This window comes from Notothenia rossii, assembly GCF_949606895.1.
Source record: "Notothenia rossii genome assembly, chromosome: 4".
Classification (NCBI taxonomy): domain Eukaryota; kingdom Metazoa; phylum Chordata; class Actinopteri; order Perciformes; family Nototheniidae; genus Notothenia; species Notothenia rossii.
In genome coordinates, this window is record NC_136902.1 from 58,734,903 (window position 1) to 58,751,835 (window position 16,933).

At 41.7% G+C, this 16,933-nt stretch overlaps 1 protein-coding gene across 2 annotated transcripts; it reads left to right on the forward strand.

Moving 5' to 3' along the window:
- The first annotated feature begins 563 nt into the window (after positions 1–563).
- LOC307037916 (uncharacterized protein) lies at positions 564–15,567 on the forward strand. 2 transcript variants are annotated; one of them, XM_079679133.1, is made up of 5 exons: positions 564–931; positions 4,815–5,073; positions 5,729–5,762; positions 6,105–6,291; positions 14,167–15,567. In XM_079679133.1, exons 1-5 carry the CDS (start codon positions 877–879, stop codon positions 14,520–14,522), a joined length of 891 nt encoding a protein of 296 aa, XP_079535259.1. In that variant the 5' UTR covers positions 564–876; the 3' UTR covers positions 14,523–15,567. The 2 variants fall into 2 exon arrangements, with proteins under 2 accessions (XP_079535259.1, XP_079535260.1); XM_079679134.1 differs by lacking the exon at positions 564–931 and adding an exon at positions 3,723–4,413.
- The last annotated feature ends 1,366 nt before the right edge of the window (positions 15,568–16,933 follow it).

The following is a 16,933-nucleotide window of genomic DNA, read 5'->3' on the forward strand; positions in this document are numbered from 1 at the left end:
CAGATCCTAATGGTCTTGGTGGAATGTGACCTCTGACCTTCGGATGAATGTGGAAAAAAAATAGCGTTCCTTCAGTTCAAAATGCTAAACAGTATCTCTTTTGTGGTTAACTTCCCACATTTGATATCATGTTGTATAGCGCCTGTAAACTGTGAAACCGTCTCTCTATTCCTTTTATTGTTTATCCATGAATCTGATTGTGGTGTGATCTTCTAAATCCCTAGTGTTACATAATGTTTTTCCAACTGTGACAAGCAAGCGCAGGCCCGAGACAATAAACCAAGTATAATCCCGGCTGGATGCTGTATGACATTGAAAAACGGTTAATATCTTGGAGGTTGCTGCTCGTAGAAGGGCACGCATCCCAGGTCCGGGCAGCAGATCACAATCTTGGTTGGGCCTATCCACAGCACTGCAACGACTGACCTCCAGCTGTGCAAGAACAATAATCCCTCTGTTTTAATCTGCCTGAGCGGGAGGGGACCCAAGCCGTGGTCGCAGAGGCCATCCAAGGCCATGCACTTGGAAAACGGTTTGATGGCAGTTTCATGATAAGCTATTATCAATCGGCCCATATGTGCGGAAGACTTGAAACAGGGGCTTAAACCCAGTGTGCGTGTTCCTGAGAGAGGCAGTATGGGGAAAGCCCAACATGACATCTGCATCTGAAAATCACAGGATCTTCCTGGTGGGATTTATCCATTGCTGTTAAGATTATTTGGCCTTACGCTTGACGGTTCCAATTCCACTCACAGCAGCACGGGTTTAAGAGAGGAAGGCCTAAATAGCGGGGATTATTCTCCCTCCCTCTCACTCTCTCTTACCCTATTTTCCTGCATCAAAAGCTCTGCCTCTCATTCAGTCTCTGTCGCTGTGATGACCACAGGCATGAGCACAGCAGGCGTCCATCGAGGCTTCCTCAGGAAATATGGTAGGCCTGCTCTGACTCATCATTGTGTGTGACAATGATTATCTGCCTTTATTAATAGGCAATAGACCAAATCACTTTGTTTTGTTTGCTTCATTTTGGTGCTTATTCTATGAAAATTAATTTGTAGTATTACATTTAGGTCACTTGATGGGCTGTGTTTTTAAATACACTCCCTATCCACCTGTGTTTGGCGGAACTTGTTGTGAGTTCTCTATGTTTGCAGTTTTGTGTGTTTTTTCATGGTTAACGCTATCTGATTAGCGCACAGTGAAAGAATCGGAGATTTATGAGAGTTTTTACCTAAAATGGCCATTACCATATGCCAAAAAACAACTAAATATGTATTTCAAACATTTTTGACAGTCAGAATAAAAAATAAAGTTGCTATTTTTCAAGGATTTCAGGCCTGTACTTGACAAAATGGTTAAGAAGAATACTGTTGAGATCAGCACTCCAACTCTCAGATGAGTGACATCAATCTCAGAGAGACTTTTTGATATATAATTTCCCCCAGATGTGTTTTTACAGAATGACGAGATGTTTTGCTTTCGAAGCCAAGTGAGGATCCAGGACTCAGCCAGTGTCTCATGTCTTTGTGCCGATGTTACATCTGTTTCATATCTCCATCAATTTAATTTGATAGTGGCGTCATGGTGGCTCAGGGGACAGAGGCGGGAGATGCAGTTAACCAACAGCATCAGCAGTTCAGATAAAGATTCTTTATTATCTTTCTCTCCTCACTTTATCAGAACCAAAATCACAATTAAGTTGTTGCCAATAATCTTTTCACACGCAAGGGAATTGGTTTAAGTACTTCAAAAACAAAACAATTTGAATAAGCAGAAAAACATATACTTCACTCAGTCAGTATAGATAAAAGTATAGATAAAAGTGTAAATATGTATAAAATAAAATACATTTGGGAATAATACATGTTTACAGATATGAGCCAGAGTCAGACCCTATTTAGGCCTGAAACCAGGAGAGTGGGGACTGTTTCTGCATCACATAAATACCTATGGTTTTGTATGTCCATTGTTATCCAGATATAATGGAAAACAAACAAATTGTTGATTTGTTTAACACGTATAAAAAGGAAAAGGGTTATCATTATTACCCTTGTCACTTACAATCTAAGAGCATTATGTGTGTCCTGTCCAAAGAAACTCCCAGAATGCTCCAAAAACAGAAGCTTTCTGTTTGTCTCTACAGGTCGAAGCTGCCCTTGGTGTCTGGTTGCAATGACAGAGAGATTTATATTAGAATATAGAGCTTTAATGGTGCTCTGAACTCTGTTATTTGACATTATTCACTCATTCTAAAAGTTATTCTAGCTTTCAGGCCTCATGCATTAGCTTTTTTCCTTTCAAATAATTTCCTTTTGCCTAGTGCAAAACAACTACTTAATAGTTTTTGACATAGCTGTGATTATACGATTCTAAGGTCATTTTTCGAGGTAGCATTTTGTGCTGCTGTTGAATTGATATATACGTACAGTAGGTATAGAATAGTCCAATTAAATCAAGGATTTGGACTGGATTTAGTTCATCTTTCAATAGAGAGCAGCCTCAACACAGACACAACTAAAGCATGACTCGGCAATAATTAAACATTTCAAAATGTCAGATGTTTTTCATGATGCACATAACTGATGTTGGTAAACAATCACAAAGTTTCCAGTATGTATGCGACTCACCACTTTGGTCCAGATTGAAATATCTCAATACCTATTGGATTAACATTGAATTGGCATCGACTATCTGCAAGACTGACAGTCAGCCTGTGTTTTGCACTAATTAGCACATTTAAGCATGCTAACATAGCAGGCTAGGTTGGTAACATGGTCAAAAATATTAAGTATTGTCATTGTGAGCTTGTTGCCAAAGCTCAGGACCCGCCTACTGTGCCTCATTAGTCCAGGGGCATAAAGCATGGGGAAGGTTAATGGGCCCTTCCCTGGTTTCTATCCCCATACTTCTGGCGCCCGGACCACACCCTTTTTCGACCTCAGCCTTCATTTTGATCTTCAATACACATCTGTAAAGTTTCGTAACTGCATCTTGCACTGTTTAAAAGCTAAAAGAAGTAAGAGTCAATCAAAAGGTGAAGAGAATACTAATATCACAGTCACATCCATTTTTATCTTCAGTGGTGTAAATCTGTACCATAAATAACCCCAAAATCACCCACCTACGGACACACCTTGTTGTGCACCGACAGAAATGTCGAGATTTATGTTGTTTTTTGGTTGTATTGTCTTCCACTTCCTGTTTTGTTTTGTCACTCACCGTTTACCTGTCATTCCAGACTCATCAGCACTAGCCCCGGCCCTGATTGTTTTCACCTGTCACCCCTTCTGTGTCTCCTGTGCTCATCAGCGTCAGCCCCGCTCCTGATTGTTCCCACCTGTGTCTTGTTACCCTGTGTTTAAATTCCCCTGTCTCCCAGTGTCAATTCGTTTTTGTCTATTGCCATAGTCAGATCTTTGCTCTTGTCTTTTGCCACAGTCAGGTAATGATGGCAAAACGAAGCTTTGAATGAAGCGTCGAACCACTTGGACAATTGTGTCGGGAATAGGTTCATTTCTCGAAGCTTCAGTTACAGCGACCTCTCCTGGCGAAGTGCAAGGCTGCAGTGGGTTTAAAGTATCTTTGCCTTGAAAAATATTCGAGACACACACACACACTAAGACTGAATATCATGTTCTATTTGCAATTAAAGATTGATAATAGTGTGTATTGGGTTATTGAGAAGAGACTAGAGAGTGCTTGAAAATGTTTTGGGCGGAGAGGGCCTTTTATCAGTTATTAAAGTATTAAAGTTGAAAAGCAATGATTACAAGTTTAACTATTCCGAGCTTTGAACCAGCTGCGCGGAAGATATCGCCGCATCCTGGCCGCCGGCTCTATCCACTGGGCTATCAATTCCTTTGACCATCGAAGTGTTTTTATATTACTCATTGTCTTTTTGTTCCCAACTTCTCCACATTTCGAAGTGTTTCACGAGCCAGAACGACCTATCTTTCTTCCTGGCTTGCTCTATAATCATCCGAATTCAAATGCAATGCCAACAACAACTCAACAGCAACAATGCAAACTACGACAACAACCCACACATTGCGCATTGTTTAGAGCGGTTATAAAGTGTTGAAGCGCTCAAATTTGAAACTGTTTCAACCTGTCACCTGTCAGAATCGAGACGAGGCAGTGCATTGAATCACCTGATTGGACGGCGAACCAGTGAGTTGATACATTCAGGAAATGAAGCAGTTGCTGGTTCGGACGTCAGATGTCACGTGATTTGAAGCAGTTGCTGCTTCGGACGTCACATGTCACGTGATTTGAAGTATGCTTCGAAGTACTGCTTCTATGGAATAGGAAGTCCAGGGTTGAAGCTCCGTTCGAAGCTTCAGTGTCAAACTGCCATCACTACAGTCAGGTCTATGCTCCCTGTGCTCTTGTGAAAGTTTTGATCCACACTACGTGAGCATTTTCGTTTTGTTCTCCATTTTTGTAGAGACCATTTTTTGTTGTTCATTTTTGCTGTTCTTGAAAAAATTAAGTATCTTACAAATACTGTACCTCTGTCTCCCGGGTCGTGAAATTGGGTCCTACCTCCTAAGTGTCTGAGTTCCTAACACACCTCTACACTGAAAAAACTGAAATGTTGACTTTAATTAAATATATTATGTCAATAAATGTCACTTACCTGTATTAGGTTAGTTGATAATAATACTCAATAAAAACTTGATATAATTGCTTCTACCTATCCCAATACAGTTATGTGAAATATGTTGACATAATACATTTAATTAAAGTCAACGCATCATTTTTTTCAGTGTAGAGAAAAGTCAGAAGTATCTAATCCCTTCATTGCGCTGCAGGGGGCTTCATGTTTAAGCAGTGGAAGGAGAAGTACCTGGTGCTGACCCTGGAGGGGAGCCTGTTGGTGTGCCGTGATGCAGAGTCGCCTCCAGACCAGAGGGTAGCCCTACACAGCAGCTGTGAGTCCATCGTAGAGGGCCGGGAAATCATCGACCTGCCCAAGCTGCCTCCAGGGGGCAGGAGGGACTGCTGCTTCGCCCTCATCCTGCCGCTGAACAAGTTCCTGCTGCTGCTCTCTGACAACCCTGATGACTGCAAGTATGTCTCTATCTCTCACACACACTCTCTCTCTCTCTCTCTCTCTCTCTCTCTCTCTCTCTCTCTCTCTCTCTCTCTCTCTCTCTCTCTCTCTCTCACTCACTCACTCACTCACTCACTCACTCACTCACTCACTCACTCACTCACACACACACACACCAAAAACCTGGGAGGCGAGACGAGGGGTATGAATGTGTAACGATCCCTTATTTAGTGGACACCAAAGTAGACAGCCGCGACGCAAGGCTCACACGGGGAATGTGCGAGAGGAATGAGAGGGGCCTCCCGAAACGTTCTTCTCTTGCTTTTGGCGGATTGCAAACAACTCTCCCGAAACGTGATGGGCTGTCTTCAAGCAGCTGCGAAGGTGCAGCTCGTCAGTCCACGATCACCCACAGCACTGGAACCTGCAAACAAGAGAGAGAGAGAGAGCCCACGGAACGCCTAGTGGATGGGTCGTCACACACTGAATACATGTCCTTTGCCCCACTCATTGCAAAGGTTACAGTACACTGACACACATGCAGATGTCTCCTTTGTCCCACTAACTTTTACTACAGCAAACGGTTACCAGATCATCTCTTGTGTTGTCATGAACATGTCAATGCCTGGATCTGGTTCAAATATAATGATTTGTCTTTTTTATCCCTCACAGTCTCTGGCTGAATTTGATCAGGAAAGTGAGGGAGGTGAGTCAGCATTTTTTACTTGAGTTGCTTCATTCAGCCTTGTTTTCATGTCTTCAACTTAAAGTCATGTGACTGTGATCGGTTATGCCCTAACATTAGTTTTTACTTCTGCCGATTGCATTTACAATTCAAAAAACATAAACCTACTGTTAATAAGTGGAGATTATCACGCTGAACAAAATTTGTATCATAAATGTATTTGCCACAAAGCTTATTTTATGCAAAATTCTGAAACCTAATTGAACAATTCCAATGCATTTTCAAGTAATTGCTTGAGATGCTAAGATGTCATCCAAACACTTTATATGGAAACGTTATATTTGTCTATGTCTCATTTTCTAGGGTGTCATGTCCCCCCTGACCCTCCAGAGACAGCGCAGCATCACTCCCTGCATCACCGACAGAGACCCCCTGCCGGATTCCTCCAGTGATAAAGACCCCGGGTCACCCAGGTTCAGTGAGGGGACCCCTCCTATGTCCCGTGTCACTGAGCGGGGAGGCTCCTTCAGAGACAGTGGCCAAAACCAAGGTCTGCTATGTGGTCATCTAGATGTAACATCACAAGACTAAAAGCTAGGGGTTATGATATGGTGGCTAAGAAAGCTTGATGTCTGTTTATAAAAAATCAAATGAAGAATCGCCATTACTGAAAACATGGGTTATTTTGAGAAGAAGTACAAATTCACAACAGCGCACTTGCATGCATGGGGGGGGGGGTGCTAGTGAAGCCTCGCAGCGCGGCGAAACTGTGGCACGCTTACGGCCCCTACACATGGCGGCGTGCGTTATCGCTTGCTGGCAGGGGGGGCTGAAACTCGACCAACAACCACTCACATGAATCTCCCGCCCCAGACACACAAGCACGCGGTTTGATTGGCTAGAGCTTGCACTGGCATATGATTCGATTGGCTGACGCCTCCATCGAGGCGTCAAAAGTAGAACATTGCTCTACTTTTGCAGCGAGCACCGCGAGAGAAGCTACGCTTTGCTCCCACAATGCAGTTCGGCGAATCGTGACTTCAGCCCATTCAAAGTGAATGGGCAGAAGCGTTGAAGCGGCAACGCACGCCGCCGTGTGGGGCCGTTACACTGTAGGTGTGCCGCATTTGGGGGTGCGGATGCGGGTGCTAGTGGAGCCTCGCAGATGGGGCTGCTGCAGCCCCGTCAGCACCCCCCCCCTTCCCGTGTCTATTCGCGCTGTCTCGCAGCAAGCAGGAAACTACACCAGTAAGCCAGCTCACACTGTCAGCTCCTCGCAGCAGCGAGCCAGTGGGCGAGCTGACCAATCAGAGCACACTGGGCTCAACAAAGCGTTCAGGACAAAGTGAAATTCAGTGAATACCAGTGGTGTAGTGGCCGTTGGACGGAGGGATACGCCGTACCCCCACTTATTTGAAGCATGATTTTTTTTTAACAGTCTAATAAATATAAAATCATTGCGAGTGTTATCTACGGAGCCCTGGAGGGTTCATAGAGAGAAAAATAAATAAAACGTGGCCACGTTTTACTTTCTCGTTCCCACAAGTTAATAAAGCGTGCACACGAGTTAATAAAGCGTGGCCTCGTTTTACTTAAATTGAGGGATTCCTGTCCGTGACTCACAGTATCTGCTGTCCACAGCTGTTTTATAGAAGGAATACCTCCTTCACTTTATGAAATCTCTGCGGCACCAGTGGCCTGTACTACGAAGCAGGATTTGGTATTTACACTATTAATTCATGAAGTATGACACTGCACTGTCAGCACGCGTCTCCATGTTTGTGATTGGTCAAATGTTGCTAACCCCGTCCCTTTCACGTGCACGCGCTCTCAGCCGGACAGAGAAACCCTGGTTGATTTACTGAGTTGATAACCAGCTTCGTAGGACCGCTTAGCGACATCGCGTTTTTTAGGGTTAGTTAAGCCGGGTAAATCAAACATCCAGAGTCTGTTGAACTGGCTTCGTCGTACAGGGCACTGGAGGCACTAACGTGTAACTCAGCAGAATCTGAGAAGAGCAGCACCAGCTGCAAAGAGCTGTGCCTTTTACTGTTTACTTCACGTGTTTCCCTTCATTAGAACAGCTGAATAGAGATCGAGGCTGCTACGCTCAACCACACACACATCAAACTACCAGAGTATTCCCCCTCATTTTATGAAGGAGATGTCCTGTCACCGGGGGGGGGTGGGTGTGTGTGTGTGTGTGTGTGTGTGTGTGTGTGTGTGTGTGTGTGTGTGTGTGTGTGTGTGTGTGTGTGTGTGTGTGTGTGTGTGTGTGTGTGTGTGTGTGTGTGTGTGTGTGTGTGTGTGTGTGTGTGTGTGTGTGTGTGTGTGTGTGTGTGTGTGTGTGTGTGTGTGTGTGTGTGTGTGTGTGTGTGTGAGAGAGAGAGAGAGAGATAGAGTGTTTGTGCTCAGCTCCACTCTGTGTGTGCGTGTTCGGTGGGTTTGTGTGTGTCCGCAACCCAGTCTCATGGCATTTCGTGTTCACCAACATGATTTTTAATCTATTGATTCGTTTTCACCAACACGATTTTCCCCTTTTTTTCGTGTTGCACAGCACGATTTTACACTGAACACAAATATAAATGCAACACTTTTGTTTTTGCTCCCATTTTTCATGAGATGAACTCAAAGATCTAAAACATTTTCTATATACACAAAATAACCATTTCTCTCAAATATTGTTCACAAATCTGAAAAAATCTGTGATAGTGAGCACTTCTCCTTTGCCGAGATAATCCATCCCACCTCAGAGGTGTGGCATATCAAGATGCTGATTAGACAGCATGATTATTGCACAGGTGTGCCTTAGGCTGGCCACAATAAAAGGCCACTCTGAAACGTGCAGTTTTGCTTTATTGGTAGGGGGGGGGGTCCGAAAACCAGTCAGTATCTTGTGTGACCACCATTTGCCTCACGCAGTGCAACACATCTCCTTCGCATATAGTTGATCAGTTTGTTGATTGTGGCCTGTGGAATGTTGGTCCACTCCTCTTCAATGGCTGTGCGAAGATGCTGGATATTGGCAGGAACTGGAACACGCTGTCGTATACGCCGATCCAGAGCATCCCAAACATGCTCAATGGGTGACATGTTAGGGTTAGGGTTAAAACTGACTGGTTTTCGACAAACACACCGAACATGCACACACGGAGCGGAGCTGAGCACACACACACACATCATGCGCCCCGGTGACAGGACATCTACTTCATAAAACGAGGGGGAATACTCTGGTAGTTCGATGTCTGTAGAGGTATTTTGTGTATATAGAAAATGTTTTAGATCTTTGACTTCATCTCATGAAAAATGGGAGCAAAAACAAAAGTGTTGCATTTATATTTTTGTTCAGTGTAAAAGCAATGTATTTCTACTGGTAATGTGTTTCGTGCCTGCAGCACGTCTTTTTCTCCGGTCGGGTCATGGAAGACCGTAAGCTGTGTGGTTCATAAAAACATGTTCTTACTCAATATCAAGCCACAATTATTGCTTTTATTTTAAATCGTTTTTTTGTAATTTTCGACTTTTGTTGCCGTCTGTGAAGAAAATAAATGGGGCTCAGAGCCTCAGAATACTGAAATCTGTATTTTTTAAAATATTTTTTTCCTTCTAATTTGTTATTCTTTTCAAAATAACAAACTGTTCTTTACTCACCAATAACACACAATTATCCTTGCTTTTATTTATTGATTTCATTCCATAATCTCTGGCTTTTTCGGCATCCGTCAGGAACTGAATTTCAAAATAAAAATAACTGGAAACGGATGTAGGCATTTCGAGTGATTACCCAAGATCCTCAGCTATGGTTTAAGCTCGCTGATTGGATGTTTTAGCCGCAATGCATGCTGGGATTTGTTGTTTATATGATATGAAATCCGGAAAACATTTTAAAATAATAAAATAATACTTAATTCCGAGTATTCTTGCTTTTCTCTTTGAAAGTCATCACATAACGGCATTGCAATACACGGTTCGGCTGCATTACATATTAAAGATCTGCCGTAGTTCTTTATTTATAGAGCCCTGATGAGAAGACCTTTGGAAAAACTGGAAGAAATGCCGCCGAAACTGAATACTTGACGTGGATCATAAATATATCAACAATTAAACAACATCTTCAATTTCTCTTCACACAATACGTCTCCTTGCACTATCAACACTAATTCGGCTGACTTTTACATTTGATCTAATTCATAGTTACACCATAACGGTGCAAAGCTGATATAAAAGGACTCGTAGTTTTTAAAGATATTACTGATTTTCTTTGAAAAAGAATGTAAATACTGAGGCTGAAATAATATAGCAATATGCTATAAAATTATTTGAAAACATGAATAAAACTACACATCTTCAGATGTTGTACATACATAAGTTTCCTACACTAATAATACAAAGTTATTATGGCTGTTTGTACCTTGTGTGCACCGCCTAGTGGTTAAAGCACAATATTGAATGATTGTTTTTATGTGTTTATATTTGATTAAAAAAATATTAAGAGTACATACTTTCATAGGGGGAAAGTAGAAGGTCTGTGATAGAAATATAGAATATACACAAATCAAGAAGATACTATAAGTGATCTCTACAATAAAACAGTTTAGTGCAGGATGTACAAAGATATTAATAGGAGGAGGTGCAAAACAGAAAAATGAATTAACGTTTATTTAAACATTAAATAATACTTTAGATTAAGGTCTTCTTTTAAATAAGAAAAAAACTTTGGGGGTATCTATCTACAGATAAATATTAAGCCTGACAAAAGTGCTTAACCTCAATATATTGCTTTCCTGCAATGTTAACTATGTTGAAGCACTTATTTTAACTGATATTATACATATGAATTATACTCTTATGTATGTAGATAGTATAAGAAATGTGCAGAATATGACAGTTTAATGGTGGAGGTACACACATATTGATAGATGTCTTATAATGCGCTGTTGAGGAACCTGTGACCCAAGATTTTCATTCATTGCATACACCGTAGTTGTGTATATGATCAATAAACCTTTGAAAATCTGGAAAGGGATGTGCAAAATAGCCATAATATACAGTCTTTAATTAACTATTAGTAGAGAATAACGAGTAATGAGAATTGCACAGGGGAAAATAACGTATCTATGCCACAATTTTAGATGCATATTTTGTTAAACTAATACGTTTGCGCTGTGGACCAACACTATACATTGATGGGGAAGGGGGGTAGCAATAAAGATAACACCATTAAACAGTTACACAACATAACAGAAATAATATAGATAGCAGCGTCCCTAGCAACCACCTTGGTAACAATGAAAACGTTGTATGGACACAATTTCCTGAAGTAATCTTCGTAATAACTAGCAAACTAAAGATCATAACAACTCATATTTCGCGCATCAAATGACATCAAAAGGCATTTTAATGGCCAAACTAACTTTAAAATAGGCATTTTCCATCGAGAATAAAACGAAGTTCGGCCATGTTTTTTTTTTTCTGCAGGGAGAAATTTGAAGATCACGTGACATAGACGCCAGCCATTGGAATGAATGGAATGCAGTTGGAGGTCAACCAATCACAGAGCTTGACAACTAATCACGGGGCTTGTCAAACAGAGCACATGGTGTAGTCCTAAACGATAGCTGGGGATTCTGGGTAGTGTAGTTTCTTCTGCCATCCTTTACTTCGAAAAAATATTTGTTTCTCCGAATCGAAGGGGAAAAATACAAAAGCATTGCACACAATTTAAACCAATCAATGTTGTGTAATTAACAAGGATAATCTGGTGTTTTTTAGTCGATGAGTAGTGCAGATATCACTGTAAAATCAATCGACAGTAAGGGGAATACTTACTTCCGGGTGTACAATTGTCCGTTATCCAATGGGAATGGATGCTCACATTGCCTTTTAAGGGCAGCCGACACAAACGAATGCCGTGCTTCCATGAGCTTCAAATCCCGCCGCAGATGGGAATACATTGCAATCAGTTGAAAGCTATTTGCGTCCCTTTATGAAGCTGAAGGAGCCTCGAGCGTCACAACTGCACGCCACGGGACCCTGACCAAGCGTTGCTCCTGGACGATTATGGAGTGAGTGTGTTGTCAGTAGAGACGTCCCATAGAACATTTTGCGAAACACAATAGCCAGCGTGTGTAGATCTGGGGGGGCGTTCGATTCCAGTTTTGGATAGTCTGGCGTGGTTTCGTTCCATTTCAAACAGCTGTTTGACGCTCGGCGTAGCCTCGGCGTACTGCCACTCCAACATCCAATCCCAGAGCTTGAAGATTAATCACGGGGACTGTAGTCCTAAACGATAACTGGGGATTATGGGTAGTGTAGTGTCTTCGGCCATCTTAAACTCCTAGAGGCCTACGTCTGTTTCCGGTTATTTTTATTTTGAAATACATTTCCTGACGGACGCCAAAAAAGCCAGAGATTATGGAATTAAACCAATAAATAAAAGCAAGGATAATTGTGTGTTATTGTTGAGTAAATAACAGTGTGTTATTTTGAAAAGAATAACAAATTAGAAGGGAAAAAATATTTTAAAAATACAGATTTCAGTATTCTGAGGCTCTGAGCCCCATTTATTTTCCTCACAGACGGCAAAAAGTCTGAAATTACGAAAATACGATTTAAAATAAAAGCAATAATTGTGGCTTGATATTGAGTAAGAACATGTTTTTATGAACCACACAGCTTCCGGTCTTCCACGACCCGACCGGAGAAAAAGACGTGCTGCACGAAACACATTACCAGTAGAAATACATTGCTTTTAAAATCGTGCTGTGCAACACGAAAAGAAGGGGAAAATGGTGTTGGTGAACACGAATCAATAGATTAAAAATCTTGTTGGTGAACACGAAATGCCATGAGACTGGGTTGGTGTCCGACACCACCGGCATTTGTTTTCAAATTACCACGAACAGTAATTTACACAAATCTGATTCTCCATAGTTATATGTGTATTTCCAAGTGACAGAAATTGGTTTAATCTTAATCTCGATGTAGTGCTATAGTCCTGCCGGAGTGCACCGGAACGAACGATACTATCATAAACAAATGCCCTCTGTCCGGCTGAGAGCGCGTTCACGTGAAAGGGACGGGGTTAGTAACATTTGACCAATGACAGCGCAGCGTCATACTTCATGAATGAATAGTGTAAATAGCAAATCCTGCTTAGTACAGGCCACTGGTGCCGCAGAGATTTCATAAAGTGAAGGAGGTTGTCCTTTTATAAAACAGCTGTGGGCAGCAGATACTGTGAGTCACGGAGAGGAATCCCTCAATTTAAATAAAACGAGGCCACGCTTTATTAACTTGTGCGCACGAGTTAATAAAGCATTCGCACAAGAAGGTATCTCGCCCTTTATTATTATATTGTTTAAACCGCATCATGTTGAGCTGACAGGCGATACAGAGATGCTGTATATGAAAACCAACGTGAGTTTGGAAAATTGCACAATGTAAATCTATTTAAACAACAGACTTCCTCAACAATGGAATTATGATCAGAAATGGCCATGTCATGGGACCTTTAAGAAGTGAAAAAAACAAATGTCTTACCTATTTGTATAGTGCTGTATTTACCTGAGCAACAGCAATTGTGGCTGGTCCCACCACTTCCGTTCCTTAGCCAAAAAGGGTGATTATTGAGTGTGAGAAGTGTCCAGCGTTCCACACTTAACTTTGTGACCATTTGGGTGCACCATCCAAGTATTCATGCTGCACTGCATTTTGCCATATTGGGACGCACATATGCCCTTAAAACAACAAATGGAAGAATGGAAGTTAGCTAACAGGCTAATGCAAGACTTTGACAACAACTTAATGGCATAAAGAAACTCAGAAGTACATCTTTTGTGTCTCACTAGGAAGAAATTCAAAATGACTGTAGCTTGTTTTTTATTTATTTGCAGCTCTTTTACTCTAAATGTGACAAATAGCCCAACAGTATGTACTCAAAGGCTGAAGTGTAGTGCGCTCTCAGCAGTGGTTGAATGTTACAGTGTTTGTGCTCACCAAACTCACAGACACAGCTGGATATACAATGGAGATATCAGGTTATTATGGCTAACACACACCTAATTTAACTTATCTTTGCTTACCTTTAGTTGTGGTTGGCAGAGGCCGGAAACGTCAAATAACTGCAATGTAGGGGGCTTATAGCAAATTGATTAAATGTTATTGTCATGAATATTGCTTAAAGGTGCTCTAGGTCCTAGGATACTGGCCCATTAGGTGTTGATGAGCGAATACACATAGAAAAGATTGATGTTTGTTCTGTGTGCGGTTCCATCTCATAAAGAGATCTATTGCTCTTCTTGATCAAACACACGTGCCTGGATTGTGAGATGTACTAACTCTGGTTAAAGTTGAGATCTGAATACATTTAATTAAAACATAATAATAATTATGTTTATATATTTTTTTCAAATAACCTTTACAGCCGGTGGGCCTCGGCAGCCGCTGCGCAGTGTCCCTGTGGCCCCCCCTCATCGTGCGTCAGATTGTCTTCGCCATGGCAACAGCAGCGATGCCCGGGCGGTGCGGGCCGTGTGCCTAATGATGGGGGGGGCGGCAGCCTCCTCTGCTCTGGGCTACCTCAACTCCTGCTCCTCTTCCTCCCCGCTGGCTGGCAGAGCCTCAGAGATAGCCCACGTCACCGGGGGCTTCTCAGAGCCCCCTGCGGGGGGGTCCTTCCACGCCTGCGGCCAGGACGTGGACTCCCCCCACTTCAACAGCTTCGACTTTGAAGGAGACTCCGACTTTGATGCATTCGATTGTGGAGGATTTGCTTTTTAGTTCTGATTACATAGCAGCTGTTTGACAAACTCCTTGTGTTGGTATTCCTTCATGATAAAAGGTCATAGTTATAAAGTCATCAATAGTCTGTCATCTACTTTATAAATGAATGAAGGTGTTTTTCCTGGCTTTGTGCCCATGCTCCTCAGGTGAATCATTTATGATCTTGACTCTTGTGAACACTGCCCGTGTGTTGTATCACTCTTTCCATGCCACAGGACGGCCTGAGGTTAACTGAGATGGCAGTGTAATGAGCCACACAGACGTTTAAGGGCCTCTGTTCAGATAGAATCTTCTTTGAGTGAAAGGCACTGGTAGGGCGCCGGTGAGAGCCTCGTCCCAGCGTTTCATCAAAAAGGACTTTCTTTATTGCTTCTATGAAAACGATATCCTGACAACATATCACTGCGATTGTATGACAGACCAATATTGCCACTTGGTTTGTGCTACTATATCATTTTATGACCATTGCATCCAACTGGAAGATGCTTGCTCTCACACTTTGCTTCACCAGTCAATCTGACAGCCAGAAAAGTGTGGGGAATAATTTGCATATGACGAAAAACACCGACAGCAACTTCCAGTGTCCGTCCAGCCAATCCACTCCAACATATCGATCTTTTCTGTCTGTGAAATGATAGAAAAACAAGCTTCTCCTACAGGTTCAGCAGTCACGTAATTATCCCCTTTGTGAAAAGTTAAAAAGTTATCAACTTCAAGTGTTTGGAGCAGCCGCATAACACACAAAATGTGACGTCACATATGACAGCTTGTTCTCACATCAAACCGGAAATAATTTAAAAAAAGACACTAACGCTTAGAAAAAGGCGCTATTTGGACACAGGCCCTAAGAGGACATGAAAGTCTATTAACAGTTGTGTTTTCCCAAAATTCGTAGTTCATTTTATACATTTTAAAATGTGGCCTATGTGAATATGTTGTCATCTTCCTTTTGCCCTGCTCTCAGGAGTCCCTATGTGATCGTTGATCTCACATGAAATGCAGTGCAGAGGTGAACTCCAAATAAATCCTGCTGTCACCATGACTGTGCGTCTTTCTCTCTACATCCATCTGCTGTTTGCTAGCTGGTGTGCAGCAGCAGGAGGGAGGGATATGCAGAGCCTGAACCACTCTGTGTGCCCTTCTGAGATTTTGTAGCACAGCAAAAAATAATCCTTTGGGTTTATAGATCATGTGCTGGATATGGATTTGGGTTTGTGTGTTCTCAGTTTGGAAATCATGTGCTGAGATTCACACACCGCTGAGGAACAGCTGCACATGTTTTCTTGCTGTCTTCCTTTGTCACATGCAAGGATGACTCAGCTGATTGTGATCAGTTGAAGAGAAATGGTTATTTTCATACAGATATTAAAAATCAATCTTTACCAACCTGGAGAACATTTTCCCTTCCTATAAGTAAATTCAGCTTGGAAGTCATTTTTCATCATTGTTGAAAGTACATTTGATCAACATTACTTATGTGTATTATCATATTATAAATGTTATGTAATACCTCAAAGCCCTGTTGCTCAATATTGCCATGCTTGACAACTAGGCCAAACAGTCACGCTGAGGCTCCGCCCCTCACAGACAAGTTAAGCGGGTTACTCAGATACATAAACATGCAAATGTATTAAAGAATAACAGCAGTACAGATTCAGGTAAAGCGTGTGGGTGTTGTTGCTCCTTAATGTTTTGAAGGGTAAAAACATATTTTTAAGTGTTTTTTTAAATAGAAAGTTTGATTGTGCCCAAGTATTTTACCAAAGCAGTCCACCTCTTCCAAAATGCCATGCTCCTACACAAAAAACAATTCACATAAAAGGTTTAAACTCTTGATAATCATTTATTATGTTTTGTTCTCTGTGCTCTGGACAGGGCTTATTTTTTGTAATCTCTTGATAAAATTACACTTTGAGAGTTCATATAACATATGTATTTCTCCACATTGGACAACATACTGTATAGCAGCAGATCCAATGTTGCACACTGATAACACGAAGAGATTATGGGATATATGCAGCGGGGTGAAGGACTGGATCTAAGAGATGATTAAACACATTGGTACAGTCCATGTAGTTCAGCTGTCCTAAATCCACATATTTCACACAGATTTGATGTGAAATAACCAATCCCAATCAAACCCGAAACAGAATCAAGCTCAAACTGAATCTACGTTCTTACGACTGGAGCTGAGAGGAGCAACCAATCCAACGGTTGGGTTATTCATCAAATCAGTACTGGATATGTATTTTGTAATTTCTGCTTTATCTTATTTGTATGCATGCTTTTTAATTATAATTAAGCTATCTTTGGCTATTTTTATTTGCTGTAACAATGTACATTTCCCCTCTGTGGAAGAATAAAGGTATTCTGATTCTGATATACAAAAAGCTATTTGTCTGCCAGCA